This window comes from Eutrigla gurnardus (genome assembly GCF_963514095.1).
Source record: "Eutrigla gurnardus genome assembly, chromosome: 22".
In the NCBI taxonomy this organism is placed as follows: domain Eukaryota; kingdom Metazoa; phylum Chordata; class Actinopteri; order Perciformes; family Triglidae; genus Eutrigla; species Eutrigla gurnardus.
In genome coordinates, this window is record NC_139933.1 from 691,218 (window position 1) to 707,500 (window position 16,283).

The following is a 16,283-nucleotide window of genomic DNA, read 5'->3' on the forward strand; positions in this document are numbered from 1 at the left end:
TGATGTGTGTGTGTTGGACTCTGTGTGTGTGATGAGTGTGTGTTGGACTCTGTGTGTGTGTGATGTGTGTGTTGGACTCTGTGTGTGTGTGATGTGTGTGTATTGGACTCTGTGTGTTGGACTCTGTGTGTGATGTGTGTGTGTGATGGACTCTGTCTGTGTGATGTGTGTGTGTTGGACTCTGTGTGTGTGTTGGACTCTGTGTGTTTGATGTGTGTGTGTTGGACTGTGTGTGTGATGTGTGTGTGTGTGTGTGATGTGTGTGTATTGGACTCTGTGTGTTGGACTCTGTGTGTGTGTGTGATGTGTTGGACTCTGTGTGTGTGTGATGGACTCTGTGTGTGTGTGATGTGTGTGTGATGGACTCTGTGTGTGTGTGATGTGTGTGTATTGGACTCTGTGTGTTGGACTCTGTGTGTGATGTGTGTGTGTGATGTGTGTGTATTGGACTCTGTGTGTTGGACTCTGTGTGTGTGTGATGTGTGTGTGTTGGACTCTGTGTGTGTGTGATGTGTGTGTGTTGGACTCTGTGTGTTGGACTGTGTGTGTGATGTGTGTGTGTTGGACTGTGTGTGTGTGATGTGTGTGTGTTGGACTCTGTGTGTTGTGTTGGACTCTGTGTGTGTGTGTGTGATGTGTGTGTGTTGGACTCTGTGTGTTTGATGTGTGTGTGTTGGACTGTGTGTGTGATGTGTGTGTGTGTGATGTGTGTGTGTTGGACTCTGTGTGTTGGACTCTGTGTGTGATGTGTGTGTGTGATGTGTGTGTATTGGACTCTGTGTGTTGGACTCTGTGTGTGATGTGTGTGTGTGATGTGTGTGTGTTGGACTCTGTGTGTTGGACTCTGTGTGTGATGTGTGTGTTTGGTGTGTGTGTTTGGTGAAGTTCACAGATGTGATGGTTAACTCTGACAGACTGTGGTTAACATGGACTTCTGTAAAGCCAACAGTATCTGTTTAAGAGGTAAAAGGATGTGAAAAGAGGAAACTATCAATGCTGCTGCTTGTAGCAATCATTCATTTTACAGGGAGTGGATTTATTATTTTATTGTTTTAATGACGTAATCAAGTTTAAATCTGATGCTACACAAAAACTAGTAAAACATCACAGTTCATATTTTGGATAATCTTGTAACATATAATAAAAATAACCTTTATGTGTATTTTTTCATAAAAACAGTGACATAAGTAATCAAACATTGAAAGGGTTCAAATCCTCAAAGTGATCGTGTTGAGCAGCGCTGAAGATGTTTAAGAGATTCATGCAAAAAAAAGCAGAAAGCAATATGTTTTTATAAGAGTTTTTGTGATGTCGGTGTGTGTGATGTTGGTGTGTGTGACGTCGGTGTGTGTGACGTCCGTGTGTGTGATGTTGGTGTGTGTGACGTCGGTGTGTGTGACGTCGGTGTGTGTGATGTTGGTGTGTGTGACGTCGGTGTGTGTGACGTCCGTGTGTGTGATGTTGGTGTGTGTGACGTCGGTGTGTGTGACGTCCGTGTGTGTGATGTTGGTGTGTGTGACGTCGGTGTGTGTGACGTCCGTGTGTGTGATGTTGGTGTGTGTGACGTCGGTGTGTGTGACGTCCGTGTGTGTGATGTTGGTGTGTGTGACGTCCGTGTGTGTGACATCAGTGTGTGTGACGTCCGTGTGTGTGACGTCCGTGTGTGTGACGTCGGTGTGTGACATCAGTGTGTGTGACGGGTGGAGCTCACCTGAACCAGGAGAGTTTCGGCTCTGCAGAGAGGAAATCTTCCCGAGTGCTTCTGTTGGATGTCTGGTTTTGTTGCTTCTGTTGGTTTGTTGTTTCTGTCAGATCTCTGGTTTCGTTGCTCGTTGTTGGATCTCTGGTTTCGTTGTTTCTGTTGGATCTCTGGTTTCGTTGTTTCTGTCGGATCTCTGGTTTCGTTGCTCGTTGTTGGATCTCTGGTTTCGTTGTTTCTGTTGGATCTCTGGTTTCGTTGTTTCTGTTGGATCTCTGGTTTTGTTGTTTCTGTCGGATCTCTGGTTTCGTTGTTTCTGTCGGATCTCTGGTTTCGCTGCTTCTGTCGGATCTTTGGTTCCATTGCTTCTGTCAGATCTCTGGTTTCGTTGCTCGTTGTTGGATCTCTGGTTTTGTTGCTTCTGTCAGATCTCTGGTTTCGTTGCTTCTGTCAGATCTCTGGTTTCGTTGCTTCTGTTGGATCTCTGGTTCCATTGCTTCTGTTGGACCTCTGGTTTCGTTGTTTCTGTCTGATCTCTGGTTCCGTTGCTTCTGTCAGATCTCTGGTTTCGTTGCTTCTGTTGGACCTCTGGTTTCGTTGTTTCTGTCTGATCTCTGGTTCCGTTGTTTCTGTCGGATCTCTGGTTTCGTTGCTCGTTGTTGGATCTCTGGTTTCGTTGTTTCTGTTGGATCTCTGGTTTCGTTGCTCGTTGTTGGATCTCTGGTTTTGTTGCTTCTGTCGGATCTCTGGTTTCGCTGCTTCTGTCAGATCTTTGGTTCCATTGCTTCTGTTGGACCTCTGGTTCCATTGCTTCTGTTGGATCTCTGGTTTTGTTGCTTCTTTTGGATCTCTGGTTCCATTGCTTCTGTTGGATCTCTGGTTCCATTGCTTCTGTTGGACCTCTGGTTCCATTGCTTCTGTTGGATCTCTGGTTTTGTTGCTTCTGTTGGATCTCTGGTTTGTTGCGTTAGATGTTGGTGGAGCGTGAAGGTGGAGGATGTAACGATGGGAGATGCTGCACTCTAGTGGTGGGAACGGCTAAATGCACAGAACTTATAAAAAAACTAATTTCTCTTCATATCCAGGATGTTTGGACATCTTTTTGTTCGTACTCATTGATTTCTAAAATAACATTTTACAAGTGATCAAAAATAAACAAAATAAATCAATATAAATGTTCCTCATGATGATCATAACCACATTTAGGATGGACAATAACTGGATTGTTAAATGTGAGCTCAAACATGATGGGTTGGTTGAGTATTTGCCCTCCTGTCATGTTTAGGGGGCATTACCATGATTAATGAACAATCTGCCACACGTCCTCCTTTTATTGAATTTACCAGATAATCAAGAGAAAATAGAAATGTAAGAGTGTTGCCGTATGACGTTTCATACAGGATTTGGATTTGTAAAATTCAGTTATTGATATATTTCAGTGTCAAATCAACAAATTAAAATAACTACAAATTTCAAAACAGCATTTGTCTATGAACGCATTTATTAAACAAAAAATGACTGAAACATGATGGAAAACTTCAGAATTTATTCATTTTCTTGCGCTGTGGCTACATTTCTTACACGTTGTGGTTTGGGTTTGTTCTTTAGGATATTTCCATGTTATAGGAACACTGTTCTACCGTTTCCCCACGTACGAGTTCATCGCCAACGCCCGTCTAGTCCAAACAATACAGATGCACTGAAGTAAACGTGTGATGTTGCGTGTTTTTACCCGTCTGTGGTCGTTTAGTTCTGCTGAATAAAGGACCACATAGCTTCTAAGTGCACCTAATAAACTAAGTCAGTGGAGGTTCTTTGTCGGAGCTCGTTACAGGAGAAAGACAGTGAACTGGTCTTGTGTAAACTTTGTAAAAGGCAACAAAAGACACAATCCCTCCTAAAGAAGCACAGAGGACCATCAGAAACCGGGCAGGCCAGTTACTGAGGCGGTCAGAGACGAAGCTCTCCAGCACTGACCTTCAACGACTTATTTTAGACAATTCAAGTAACATTCCAGGTGCTTTGAGCAAAGGGTTACAAAACACATTCTGAAACACTTGAACTGACGGCAATAAGACCATTCAAGCAAGCAAAGTGTAAATTTGGGGGGAAAGACCTATGAAAGAGCAGAACTAAAGAGAATATGTTCTACATGTTGATGTGTTGTGGTAGAAGGAAAGGACAGCCAATTATCCCAACTGTAAATACCCAATTGAAAAAGGGGGGGGGGGCAAAACATCGCAAAATCAACACCAGGACCAAAAGAAGCTGGTGGAGAAAGCAGAATGTTCAGCTGGTGGGGGGAAATAATAAAAAACCCTCAAATCTTTAGAAAACTATACCAATGTCTTGTGCAACATGTCCTCAAATACTAAACTACATCATATAATTCCTATAGATCAGTTCAGCCTCTGAATAGTGTTCTTTTTCTTCATCCGTCACTGATTTGCCTTCTTGCAAAACCAGGCGAGATGGAAGGAAAAGCAAAGCACCACAGATACATCCGCATGCACACTGTAATAGCTGTCCAGTCACCGAGTACATGTTTTAGGTAAAAATGTATGAATCAATCGAAAGAAATGGAAATAACTTCAGCAGCTTCAGAATTAGAACCCTGGTGGGGGAGGAGGGAGGGGGGGAGTAAAGAGGCAGTGAAGCACTTGGAAAACCTGCGGTTGTCTCCTTGACCAAGGACACCAGGAGGTATCCCAAATGATGCATTCCTCTTCATCTCCTTTGATGCAGCCATGTTCCCCGTCCCGACCACGCCGGTATGGAAGACCCGGGAGTTCAGGATCACCCCCGGTCTGACGCCACTCCTGCTGGTCCCCCTCCCCCGTCGTCCTCCTCCAGACCTCCTCCTCTCTCTCCATCCCTCTGAGACTGAAAGGCATGTTGGAGCGTTCCGGTGGAGGACTAGCGCTTTGATTTGGCATCGTCCGTATCTTTATCTGATGGAAAACAGGAAGCGTCATCGAGAGTTGAGAAGACAAGTGAACAACGGCTCGGAATCCTACGGGGTTTCCAATGTCACATTCAAGCACTTCAAGGTGCATTTCCATGCTTTTCCAGCACCTTCCAGCTGTGGTAAACTCCATATTTGTATCAATCCAATGGTGAGTATTCAGTCTACTTATTCTGTCACTTGTTCATCACATTAAATGAGATGTTATTGTCCTCTAAACAACCAACATGATGTTTGGAGACAGCTTTTTACAGAAGGACCACAAATGAAAGGAAAACTAATTCCACTAACAGATCCACAGAAATATAATCACCAACTATTTTCATCATCTGTTCATCATCAAAAGTCATTTTTCATAAAGAAATGTCAGAAAATGCTGTTTTCAGTCCCTCAGATATGGAGATCTCAGCACCTGGTTATTCCAGTTACAAGGAGAGCATGCAGGAGCGACACGATCAATGGGTTTTATTGGCTGTATCCACCATTGTCTTCTTCAGAATATGTTTGGTCTCTATTTATAGATATAGATATGTATATGTACAACTAATATATAACAAACAACTAAGTTCTGGATTCTTTATGCTGTTGGTAGAGAATCCCAAACAGCAACTCTTCAGCATGTTCTGTTGTTTACTAGATGGAAGTAACGCGGAGGAACCTTCATGCAATGCAAAGTCAGTAGAGAGCGATGAGTTGTTTTCCCTGCTGGTGTGGGCGGGTTTGAAAATGTGCGGTCTATAAACATGCAAATAAAAAGCCACAGAAACAAACGTGATGCACTGACTCTGTTGAAGTAGATGGTTGCAGTGCTGTAGAGGCCTAACTACTGGTGCAATACTGTGTGGACCGTAACATGCAAAAACAGAACTGAAAAAAGACCAAACTGAAAGCAAGCCTTAAGTTTCCACCTCTAGCCCCGTCAGTCAAACAGAGGTGTTGGGTGCGTGACCTCTCACCTTTCCTGAGGTCGTCTCTCTTCTTGGCAGCATCCTCCCTCTGTTTCTTGATGATGGCCAGCCGGGCCAGGTCAGCCCTCGCCTGCTCCGTCTTCCCCTCCAGATGGAGCTTCATGTAGCGTTCCTTAGATTTCTGCTTCTCGATCTCCTCTCTGACAGAGATGAACAAACACTTCATCAGAAGGCCCGTATCAGCAGCATTGAATCACTTCATACGGTAAATAAAGGACAATCCCTTTGTGAGTGACACCTACCGCTCCCTGCGAGACAGCTCTCTGGGAGCGCTGACGTCCAGTTCGGTCACCTTCTTGTTCTTCTGAGACACACGGTTGGGGTTCTCGATCTCGATGAGGCCCTCCACCCCGCTCCTCTTCCTGGACTGTGTGAGAAAATAAACAATGGGAATCCAGTACGGAGCTCATCAACGAGGTCAAGGGTCAACGTAATCGTCTGCTACGACACCTAAATATTATTTGGGTGGATCTGTTTTGTGAGAGTGGGTCGACCTCTGATCAGAAGATCAGCTCCTTCATGCATATTGATGATGATCGGGTAAGATATTGAACCCGACAGAGTGTGAATGGATGAATGTTGACATGTAGGACCTTTAGGTGGTCAGAAGACTAAAAAGGGGATTTTATAAATGCAGGTTTGTTATTATTTACCTTTGTGCCACCAGTTTTACTGTGTATTTTCTTCATCCCTCCGGTTCCAAAAGTAAACATTCGTTGGAGTTCAAGTTAAATACATTTTCAGCGAGGCTAAACTTCCACACCAAACATTGGGTGTGGCGTTTTTCCTTGAAACGCACGGCTGAGCCAACATCAGACCTGGCTCTCACTCACATCATTGTCATCATCACTGCTGCTCTCGTCGTCAGAATCTGCAGATTCCTCCTTCTCCGCCGCACCGGGGTTTTCTTCCTGTTAACACACACACACACACACACACACACACACACACTCGGTGACACCAGGCCTCTTTTGAAGTTAACTTTCATGTCCGCCCACAAACACCATCCACTCACCAACTCTTTCTGTGCTTTCATCTGTCGATCGATCTCCTCTGGGTTGCTAAACTGCTTCCCTCGGCCCTTGTGACCCCTTTTCCCTGTGACACAAGTGAAAGAGTCGTTACTGGCAAATCAATTATACTGTACACCTGTTCTTTTGTATTTAAGTTAGGCATTCTACAACCATCGACAAAGTTTGTTGAAACATTTTGTCCTGCAGGGACACATTTACATTTCATTTACTTGGCAACAGTATTATCTGAATAATGTAATACAATTATATGTGGCCCTTGAATAAACTGCCTTGATGACGCTTTTTGTTGATACTGAGAGACCTGGAGTAGATACAGGGTTCCTCCACCTTCTCCAAAGTCCAACTTTTAAAACATTTCCATGCTTATCCAGCCCCTTCCAGCTGTGGTAAACTCCATCTTTGTACCAATCCAATGGTCAGTATTCAGTCTACTTATTATGTCACTTGTTCATCACATTAAATGAGATGTTATTGTCCTCTAAACAACCAACATGATGTTTGGAGACAGCTTTTTACAGAAGGACCACAAATGAAAGGAAAACTAATTCCACTAACAGATCCACAGAAATATAATCACCAACTATTTTCATCCTCTGTTCATCATCAAAAGTCATTTTTCATAAAGAAATGTCAGGAAATGCTGTTTTCAGTCCCTCAAATATGGAGATCTTCTTTTCTCTGTTCTATCATAGATGTCATCACATACAACACACATTTCAAGACCTTTAGTCTAAATCCAAGACCTTTTCAAAACTCGAAACACTACAATTCAAGGGTTTTCAAGGATTTCCAGCACCCATATGAACCCTGGATGTGGAATGGTATCACGTGGTGGAGGTGGGACTTTTGGACACCACCTGTATGAGGACACACCTGTCCCCCACTACCTCTGGATGACAAGATCCCCATACAGTTACATTATATTACAGTTCTACATTCAAGATCTCCCTCTGTGTGTGTGTGTGTGTGTGTGTGTGTGTGTGTGTGTGTGTGAGAGAGAGAGAGAGAGAGATGAGTCACACATGACGCTCACTGAGGGCCAGCTACCTTCGCCGGTAAACGTCACGACTTATCAACAGTTAACGGTAGAAAATGACGTGACAGCCGGACTTGATGCTTTAAAACAGTTTAACAAAAGACTTGTGAGCTCATCCGGTGACGTTTTCACCCGCTATCTACGTCAGAGATACAAACAAATGTGTTTACGTTAGCCGAAGCTACCTCCAGTGTGCGTGCTAACGTCACTGGTCGTTTAAAACGCATTTACACAAAATAAAAAGCATATAACACATCGTTTATATCCTGAAGTGACCAGCAAGTGTCCGTCTGTAAACACAAAGCAGCAGACGTCGGTACGCGCTGTGTCTTTTCCTGAATTCTCCGCATTTACAGCGAGCTAGCCGGTTAGCGTGCTAACAGCTAAGCATGTGATAGGTCAACGGGAATTGATACTAGTTTAAGCTAACAACTGGCTAGCTAGAATTAGCCTGCTAAAAAGGTAGCATTAATGGTACTTACCGCCTCGAGGCATTGTTTAAAAGTGAGGTATATACAAAAGAAGATGTCTACTTTCTCTCGGAGTAAACACACACGAGTTCGTACGAGCGAAAGATATTTAAAGTGTTAAAGAAAATAAGGCGAGAAACTACTTCGTCTCTCCCGCTGTCGGAAACTCCACCGTCGAAACGCTGCATTCACCCACGACAGCCTACGTAGTTAGGATCGTTCAGCCAATGGCTGCGCAGAGTGTTTGACTGACATGTCCATCCACCAATCAGGGCTCCCTAAAAGATACAACGAATCAGGGCCGTCCCAATGACACTGGAACTAATCATTTGTAATAAGGCCGTAACAAAAAAAAAAATTAAAATGAAATTACAAAACGTGTTTTTTTTCACTCGGGTTTATTTACTTATGTTATTTTTTTAAATTCATAATTCATGTATAGTTTGGACACTAAAATATCTCAATACGTTTATATTTTTCTATTAAATTAAATGAATTTGCAAGATTCTCGTTGAGTTTTATAAAAAATAAAAAAACAACAAAAAACAATCTAATGATAGAAGAATTAAAAACAGAATAAAATATACATATGACAGATGATACTAATTACGGAGAAGGGATGAGATTAAATAATTGTATACTTCTTCCCACTCCTTTTCAGACATGTCAAAAAAAAGAAAACAAAGAAAAGTTATTCATATATCTCTATGCTTTCTAGTTGTGTAATAATTTATTTTCTGTATTAATTTTTACATGTTTTAAACCTGAATCTTAACATATTTCCTGAAAATGACATCATAGTAAATCATTGCTAAGTCCTTACATCACATGTTCATGATCTCATAACGATGATCTCGGATTTAAGCCACACAAAAAAAATGTTGCTATAAGATTTTTGTCAAATCACAGTTTCAAGATAAAAAACGTTTTTTTTACAAAAGCAGGCAACATATTCTGTTGATTTATCCTGGTATTCCTGTAAATGTGCCACTGATGATTATGACTCATACGTTATCGTTCCACTGGTTAGGGTAATATTCTAAAAACTGTGAATGACAATAACCGCACACACTCTGTGATGGACTGTACTTTTAATATGAATAGAAAATACATAAATACAAAACAATCTTAAAAAGAAAATATTGGATACTTCTTGCCATGCACATGTAAAAGATGCAGAAAAGTGTGTATTGGGCACAGATGTTCACCTGTGTTTCTGCTTTACAGTTACAAATGCAGGAAGAGTACATAAACGCCGTCACTAATTCTGCTTCTACCAGCTTTTCCAATTAAATACAGCCGGGGTGAGTCCTCAATATGCCCAAATATGGGCACTTAATGATTTACGTATGAACAAAAACAAAAAACTCTTTATTTACACCAACAAACTTCACACTCTCTGTGAATGAAGGTCTTTGAAGGCATCGGATGAGATTTGTCATTTCTTCCTTCGATGTTGAGTCTTTATATCTTCCACTTCTTTCTCTATCAGGTGGTACTCCACGGTAGTCTCCGTCAACTGCAAGGGACACATTCAATATCAGTTATTAACAGTCTGAACAGACACTGAATCACATCAACCATTGAAATGGTGTTTACGTGTATAATTCTATTATGCAGGCTTTTATAACAAATCCAAGCAGTGTTTCCTCAACCTAGGAAACCCATGGTTGGTGATAATATGTCATCTATTGGCTCATTCATACAACACTAATGCAGATTGATCAAATGTCACTGAATCGGGCTGGAATGTGACTGAGGATCAAAATGCATCTTTAATGTTACAGTGAGTGGAAGGGCGGAATCGATCTTACCATGTCCAAGAGAATTTCAATCTTAAGTTTCAGGAGGTTGTTCTCTTCTTCCAGCTGGACATTTCTTTTCTTAAGTCGCTGCATTTCCCTCCCAGATGCATTTCCACCAGATTCTAGTTCAACAACACAGGAAACAAAGCAATGACTAATGTTGTTTCATTACAGTAACAGTGATCGTTCACGAAGAAGCACTAACCTGATATCCACTGTCCCTCTTCAAACTTCCAACTCTGCCCTCCGAGGTTCATGGCAGGAGGTCCATACTCGAGGCCCAGCTCTACTTCTCTCGTCGAACGATCCAACTAAGAAAAAACAATATATATATATACATCAAATGTGCATGGACACGAACAGTAAGTAGCGAAGGCTCGCTGAAGCCGTCTCACCGTGTGCAGGCTGGACAGAGATGCAGATTTTCGAGGGGGGATCTTCTTCGGACTGAACGTGTTTCCAAAGAGAGGCATCTTCAGTGATTTCTTAAAGTCCTGCATGAGAGAAGACACACACCGCCTGTAGCTTGAGGGGCTCAATGACACAGCTAACCCAAAGAGAATCAGTAACCACAGTAACGGCGTTTGTCGTCGCTATCGCTACATTAGCTAATGCTAGGAGATGAAACGCTGCTTTCTAGCTGATCGTGACGTTACCTGACATCTAATGTGACCCTGTCGGCTGCTTCACAGCTGCGCTAGTGGTTGTTTGTCACTTAATAGAGATAACTAATATATTTACCTCCATACAGAGTACTTATTTAAATGATTAACGCGGTGGCTGAAACTCCTCTACCAAACAAAAACATACTTGCTACTGCGCACGCGTGGACGGGTCCATTCGGCTATTAGAGGTGTCATATGTTCCACGACTTCCTGTAAAGTAGCTGGGAGGGATTGACCAACACCAGCACGTTTGTGATAGTTTCAGGTTATCTCGGGGCTTGCTCCCCGTTTGCATATTTTAGAAGTCAACGTGGGATAACATGAACTCCCCTACATCCGGGAGATAATGGAAGCGTCCAGAAACGTTAACGCGTCACCGTCTTTCCCAGCCTTTATATTCGTGTATTGTTTTGTGTATTAAGATGGATTAATGTTGTTCTATGTCAGAAACCCAGCTGGTGGTTTTAAACATTAAAAACAGGCCAAAATAAATAATGAAAACTGAACAATCGTATAGTTTTATACACAGATATATACATGTTTTGCCCGGCGTTATGCTACCGTGCCCCAGTGGCCTAATGGATAAGGCACTGGCCTCCTAAGCCAGGGATTGTGGGTTCGAGTCCCATCTGGGGTGGTTGCTTTTTTTTCTCTCTATGTGGAAGAAGACCTGTGACCGAAAGTTGATGAAAGAAATGTAATTTAAACCGAAAAAGAAACTCTTCGTCGGAGCTTTCACGCGTAATTCAAACATGTATTTATTGAGTTACGTGAAAGGCAGATACTCGCAGGAAGACGCCAGCTGACATGGACAAGCGAAGCATCACACTGTGCATACTGCTGAGCACTGTGGCTGCATCCGTGCACACTTACCGTGAGTAACGATGTCTGCAAAATAAACTGAGGGCAGCATAATTCAGTAAAACTGTCGAAAAATAAATTGGTATGAAAGATAATAATGGTAGTAGTAAGTTGTTATATAATGCATTTTTCATTAGTTATATTGTGCTCTACTCTGCTCTATTTGACATATATTAACACAACATTTATTTCCTTTTTTATGAATTAAATTAAAAATGTTTTTCTTTACTTATGTCTACTGTGATAAAACATTGTATGCGTCCTTGTATATTCAAATATATGTATTTATTTTCAAATATTAAATGATCGTTTACCTGTATAATGAATGTGAACCCCTGCACTCCTCTGTGAAGGTTAATTTTAACTGGAAGGAAACCAGTCAAGCAGCAATATGTATATGGTTCTTTAATGAGCTGCTGTGTTTTTACCTCATAGCTCATTCTGTTGGTGTCATGACATTTATCTTACATAATGCGTGTTATCCAACCTCAACCCTGTAACCCTGCCCATCCCCGTACAATGGTAGAGCTCCGAGAGGCCACGGTGTCCTGGGACGCTGCCCAGAAGAGGGTGACCCTGCAGGAGGGGGTGATGGAGACAGACGGGGGGGCCTACGGGTACTTCAATGACACCCTGCTCCTCTCTGGGTGGGGCGTCTTGGAGATCTGTGCAGGTCACGGAGGAGGAATCACACAGGAGGACGAGACCACCTTCTTCCTGGCGGGGTACCTGGAAGGGTATCTCACTGCTGGGTGAGAGGCGTGCAGGGCTTCTAAATGCATATGACTCATTTCTTCCTGACAGGTTGAACTATTATAACTTCCTATCATAGAAATGGTTTGATTCTGTTCTTCTGCAGACAGATGTTCAATCATTACTCCAACATGTACCCTCAACTCCTCAAGGAGGAGACGCTCTTAAATCCCCTGAAAAGCTTTTTAAGGTACTAAAGTCTAAAACTCTTAATGTCTCCTTCCTTTTAGGGTGTTGATCTCACACCTGTCTGGTACTAAAGCGTCTGTCTGTCTGTCTGTCTGTCTGTCTGTCTGTCTGTCGGTCTGTCTGTCTGTCCACAGCCAACAGGACCTGTGGGCCAGAGAGCAGGTCAAGCTGAGGAGACACAGCGACCCCTTGTGGAGGCACCTGGGACTGATCCTGGCCCAGCTGGACGGACTCCACGCTGGAGCTGCAGAGTGGGCCAAGAGCAAGCACAGAGAAGTGTGTGTGTGTGTGTGTGTGTGTTGGGAGAGGTGGTGAGAGAGAGTTGTCACAGTGTTGTCTCTCTTCACCCCCCAGCCTCTATCAGCGTTCGCCCTCCAGGTCCTGAATGGTGTCGGGGACCTCCTGGACCTGGTCCCAGCTCTGACCCCTCGCTCCAACTCCTCCACGGGGGCCGGAGCCTTCAGGATGCCAGGCATGGGCCACTGCACCGCCCTCATCAAGGTCAGGCCAAGCTCATTTTGGCTGGAGCCGCGATGGAGGCTCGACGCCTAATTAGCTCCATTGAGGGTCCTTGTGGAGGGTTTTCCTCTTCTGAAGGGTCTGAATGAAGGCTGGGAGGAGATGTGTTCCTTTCCTCCGACATCCATTAAAGCCTCAAAGACACTGAGAGATGCAGAGCAATCACCGGTTTTATTTCATTCGTTGCATCTGATTTCATTACAGGATTCCATTTTTTCTAATTAAACACAAAGTGCAGCTGATTTCTGCAGGTTGTTGGTTGTAAACCGAAGCGTTTGAGGAAGACGCATGAAGGATTCAGTTGAGTGAAATACAAACCAGTCAAACCAGTGTTCCCCCCCTCTCTCCCTCCCCCTCTCTCCCCAAGGTGCTGCCCGGCTTTGAGAACCTGCTGCTCGGTCACTCCAGCTGGTATACGTACGCAGCCACCATGCGTATCTATAAACACTGGGACTTCAGAGTGTCTGACACACACACCGCCACGGGGAAGATGTCGTTCAGCAGCTACCCTGGTACCCACACACACACACACTCACAGCCAATCACAGTACAGCAAAGCACAGCGCTGCTTCCTTGTGAAGAGCCGAGGTGAAGCTTATCGTCCTTAATCCACGCGTTTCATTTTCATCTTGTCAAATATAAACACTTAATCCTCAATGTGCCTTTCACGACTGAACGTAATTCTTCTGCTAAGCACAGAGCTTAACCAGCGACGGGGAAACATCCACCAAACAAACAGGGCCATGATGAAATGTACCCCCCCCCCCCTCGCTGTCGGAGGAGGCGGAGTCATTCAAAGATTTGAAGAGTGGTCCAGGACAGAAAAATCCTCTTAGGGACTCGGTTTCAGAACACAAGTGGGTTTAATGCACTATTTTTAGAGGCCGAGAGGCTCCACTGTATTAACATGAAGAGATGGAGCAGACCCGGACCCCGGAGGTGGTCTGGGACCCCCGCTGCCTTCTTACTCTCACTATGTGAAACGTTGAGCACACAGCAGAAACAAGAAGGGATGCAGGACACTGGCTTTATATGTAGACGTGGAGGAAAAGTCCTCTGCCATGATTTACAGCAGAGATGTACAGGGACCAGGACCCCTAATGGGTCTGCAGAGATACTGCAGGGGGTCCCAGGTAATTATTTGATCCCAAATCTTTGGACTTAAATGTCCAAACATCCACCTTAACATGAATACAATATTCCTGTTTGGTTAATATTATGTTGAGAAATTGTGATGTAATAGAATTCAAATATGAATCTGTCAACAATTATTGTTTTAATGTCTTATTGTGTTCATGCATCCTCCTCCAGGCTTCCTGATGTCTCTGGATGACTTCTACCTGCTGGGCAGCGGCCTGCTGATGACTCAGACCTCCATCGGCCTCTTCAACGTCTCTCTGTTCTCTCAGCTCAGCCATCGCAGCCTGCTGGCCTGGCAGAGGGTCCGGCTGGCCAACGGCCTGGCCCACGGCGGGGAGGAGTGGGCTCACGTCTTCTCCAGGTACAACTCAGGTGAGCTCCAGAACCAGCGGGGGCTAGAACAGAAACGCAATTAGGACTTCATCGATGAAAGAGAACCTGTTCTGTGGAAATGTGACCTGCCTGCAGGGAACCCTGTGTTTGACATCACAACGTTATGGGTTGTGAGTAACACCTTCAGGAAAAGCCTGCAGACTTACGCAAAGTGTCAATCACGGGATGATTAGACTGTGAAAAACACAAAAAGGTTTCAGGACTTTAACAACCAGCTGAGGGAAGTTGCATGCAGACGTGACACAAGAGCAACTTAAATAAACGATCCACGCGTTTCTACTCGAGGAAAGAGGTCTGACAGTAAATCCTGAGGGGTATGGAACTAAAAACAATCCGTCCAATAGTTGTTGAGACGTTTGACTTGAAACCATAAGCCAACCTCCTGGTACGCGAGAGGAAACGTCTGAAATAACAGACACGAGGAAGGAGGACTGAAGGATTACTTTAGGCCGGGACTGAACCCCGACCAGGTTTAACAGACTCCTTCCTTCTCATTACGCCACACGTGGTTTTAATTGGGCAGCTGCTGAGACGTTAACGTCATGTTGCTATGGCAGGGCCGCGGAGGACAGGACACGGTGTTCCTGAGACTGGCAGTCCGCCCATCATCGCTCAGACTCCCCATCCTGCCTGGCCGTAAACACCAGAACCCCCCAGAGAGTCACCTGTTCATGTAGTTGTGGGTTTAACTTTCTTCCTCTATATCATCCTTCAGGAGGGTACTGTTGTCCTGTGCCAGTCTGACTAGCAGCAATAATAATAACAACGATGTGATTGTCTGATATTGATCTTTTAGTAAATAAAGTCACCATACTGTGTTCTAGGTACATATAACAGCCAGTACATGGTGGTGGACCTGAGCCGGGTTTCTCTGGGTCACAGTATCGGGGACGGAGCCCTGACTGTGGTGGAGCAGATTCCCGGGAAGGTGGTGCACTCTGATCAGACCCGAGCGTTACGAAGAGGTCAGGAACCCACACCTTCATATTTGTGTGTTGTAGTTTGATGCTGGTTCAGGCGGTGATGTGTGCTACACCCGGCAGGTTACTGGCCGTCCTACAACATCCCGTTCCACGTGGACGTCTACAACCTGAGCGGCTACGCCGTGATGTGGAAGAGATACGGAGAGGACTTCTCTTACGACCTCTGTCCTCGGGCCAAAATCCTCCGCCGGGACCAGGCCAAGGTGTCGGACCTCGGGGGCCTCAAACACATCATGAGATACAACAGTAGGTGGAGCGCTCACTAACACATGTATGTATATATATATATAAACACAGGAGTCATGACTCAGCAGCATGACTACAAGTCAGACCGGTTCTGTTCCAGACTACAAGAGAGACCCGTACTCCAGGGGCCATCCCTGTAAAACCATCTGTTGCCGTAACGACCTGAGACCGAGGCGACCGCGTCCAGGAGGTTGCTATGACACAAAGGTCAGAGGTCATCAGCACAATCATCAACTCATATCTATCTCACCATCTCTATCTCAGCATCTCTACCTCATCATCTCTATCTCATCATCTCTATCTCACCATCTCTATCTCATCATCTCTATCTCACCATCTCTATCTGACCATCTCTATCTCACCATCTCTATCTGACCATCTCTATCTCATCATCTCTATCTCACCATCTCTATCTGACCATCTCTATCTCATCATCTCTATCTCACCATCTCTATCTGACCATCTCTATCTCACCATCTCTATCTGACCATCTCTATCTCACCATCTCTATCTGACCATCTCTATCTCATCATCTCTATCTCACCATCTCTATCTGA

General features: G+C 44.2%; 3 protein-coding genes across 4 annotated transcripts in view; 1 reads left to right on the forward strand and 2 right to left on the reverse strand.

Annotated features, from left to right (window-relative positions):
- Window positions 1-3,230: 3,230 nt before the first annotated feature.
- pdap1a (pdgfa associated protein 1a) lies at window positions 3,231-8,363 on the reverse strand. Its single transcript, XM_084039575.1, has 6 exons — window positions 8,185-8,363; window positions 6,648-6,730; window positions 6,466-6,543; window positions 5,875-5,999; window positions 5,621-5,772; window positions 3,231-4,650 (listed from the first exon to the last, which is right to left on the reverse strand). Exons 1-6 carry the CDS (start codon window positions 8,195-8,197, stop codon window positions 4,616-4,618), a joined length of 486 nt encoding a protein of 161 aa, XP_083895701.1. The 5' UTR covers window positions 8,198-8,363; the 3' UTR covers window positions 3,231-4,615.
- An 885-nt stretch (window positions 8,364-9,248) lies between these two features.
- Window positions 9,249-10,804, reverse strand: cby1 (chibby 1, beta catenin antagonist). 2 transcript variants are annotated; one of them, XM_084039718.1, is made up of 5 exons: window positions 10,719-10,804; window positions 10,373-10,471; window positions 10,183-10,288; window positions 9,987-10,099; window positions 9,249-9,691 (listed from the first exon to the last, which is right to left on the reverse strand). In XM_084039718.1, the coding sequence occupies exons 1-5, from the start codon at window positions 10,722-10,724 to the stop codon at window positions 9,611-9,613; spliced, it is 405 nt and encodes a 134-aa protein (XP_083895844.1). In that variant the 5' UTR covers window positions 10,725-10,804; the 3' UTR covers window positions 9,249-9,610. The 2 variants fall into 2 exon arrangements, with proteins under 2 accessions (XP_083895844.1, XP_083895845.1); XM_084039719.1 differs by having other exon boundaries at window positions 10,634-10,785.
- Window positions 10,805-11,418: 614 nt separating this feature from the next.
- Window positions 11,419-16,283, forward strand: part of plbd1b (phospholipase B domain containing 1b) — a 6,882-nt gene continuing 2,017 nt past the window's right edge. The window contains exons 1-10 of the mRNA XM_084040282.1: window positions 11,419-11,516; window positions 12,030-12,255; window positions 12,363-12,446; window positions 12,580-12,721; window positions 12,800-12,946; window positions 13,332-13,476; window positions 14,276-14,476; window positions 15,322-15,462; window positions 15,541-15,726; window positions 15,827-15,933. Coding sequence (XP_083896408.1) covers window positions 11,450-11,516; window positions 12,030-12,255; window positions 12,363-12,446; window positions 12,580-12,721; window positions 12,800-12,946; window positions 13,332-13,476; window positions 14,276-14,476; window positions 15,322-15,462; window positions 15,541-15,726; window positions 15,827-15,933 — 1,446 coding nt within the window. The 5' untranslated portion in view covers window positions 11,419-11,449. The remainder of the gene's footprint in view (window positions 11,517-12,029; window positions 12,256-12,362; window positions 12,447-12,579; window positions 12,722-12,799; window positions 12,947-13,331; window positions 13,477-14,275; window positions 14,477-15,321; window positions 15,463-15,540; window positions 15,727-15,826; window positions 15,934-16,283) is intronic.

Coding starts and splice junctions, on each gene's coding strand:
- pdap1a (XM_084039575.1), bottom strand. Junction 6,000..6,465: donor GCAGTGATGATGACAATGAT/GTGAGTGAGAGC, acceptor TTTCTCACACAG/TCCAGGAAGAGGAGCGGGGT. Junction 4,651..5,620: donor GAGAGACGACCTCAGGAAAG/GTGAGAGGTCAC, acceptor GTTTTCCATCAG/ATAAAGATACGGACGATGCC.
- cby1 (XM_084039718.1), bottom strand. Junction 10,289..10,372: donor CTCTGTCCAGCCTGCACACG/GTGAGACGGCTT, acceptor GTTTTTTCTTAG/TTGGATCGTTCGACGAGAGA. Junction 10,100..10,182: donor AGAGGGACAGTGGATATCAG/GTTAGTGCTTCT, acceptor TTGTTGAACTAG/AATCTGGTGGAAATGCATCT.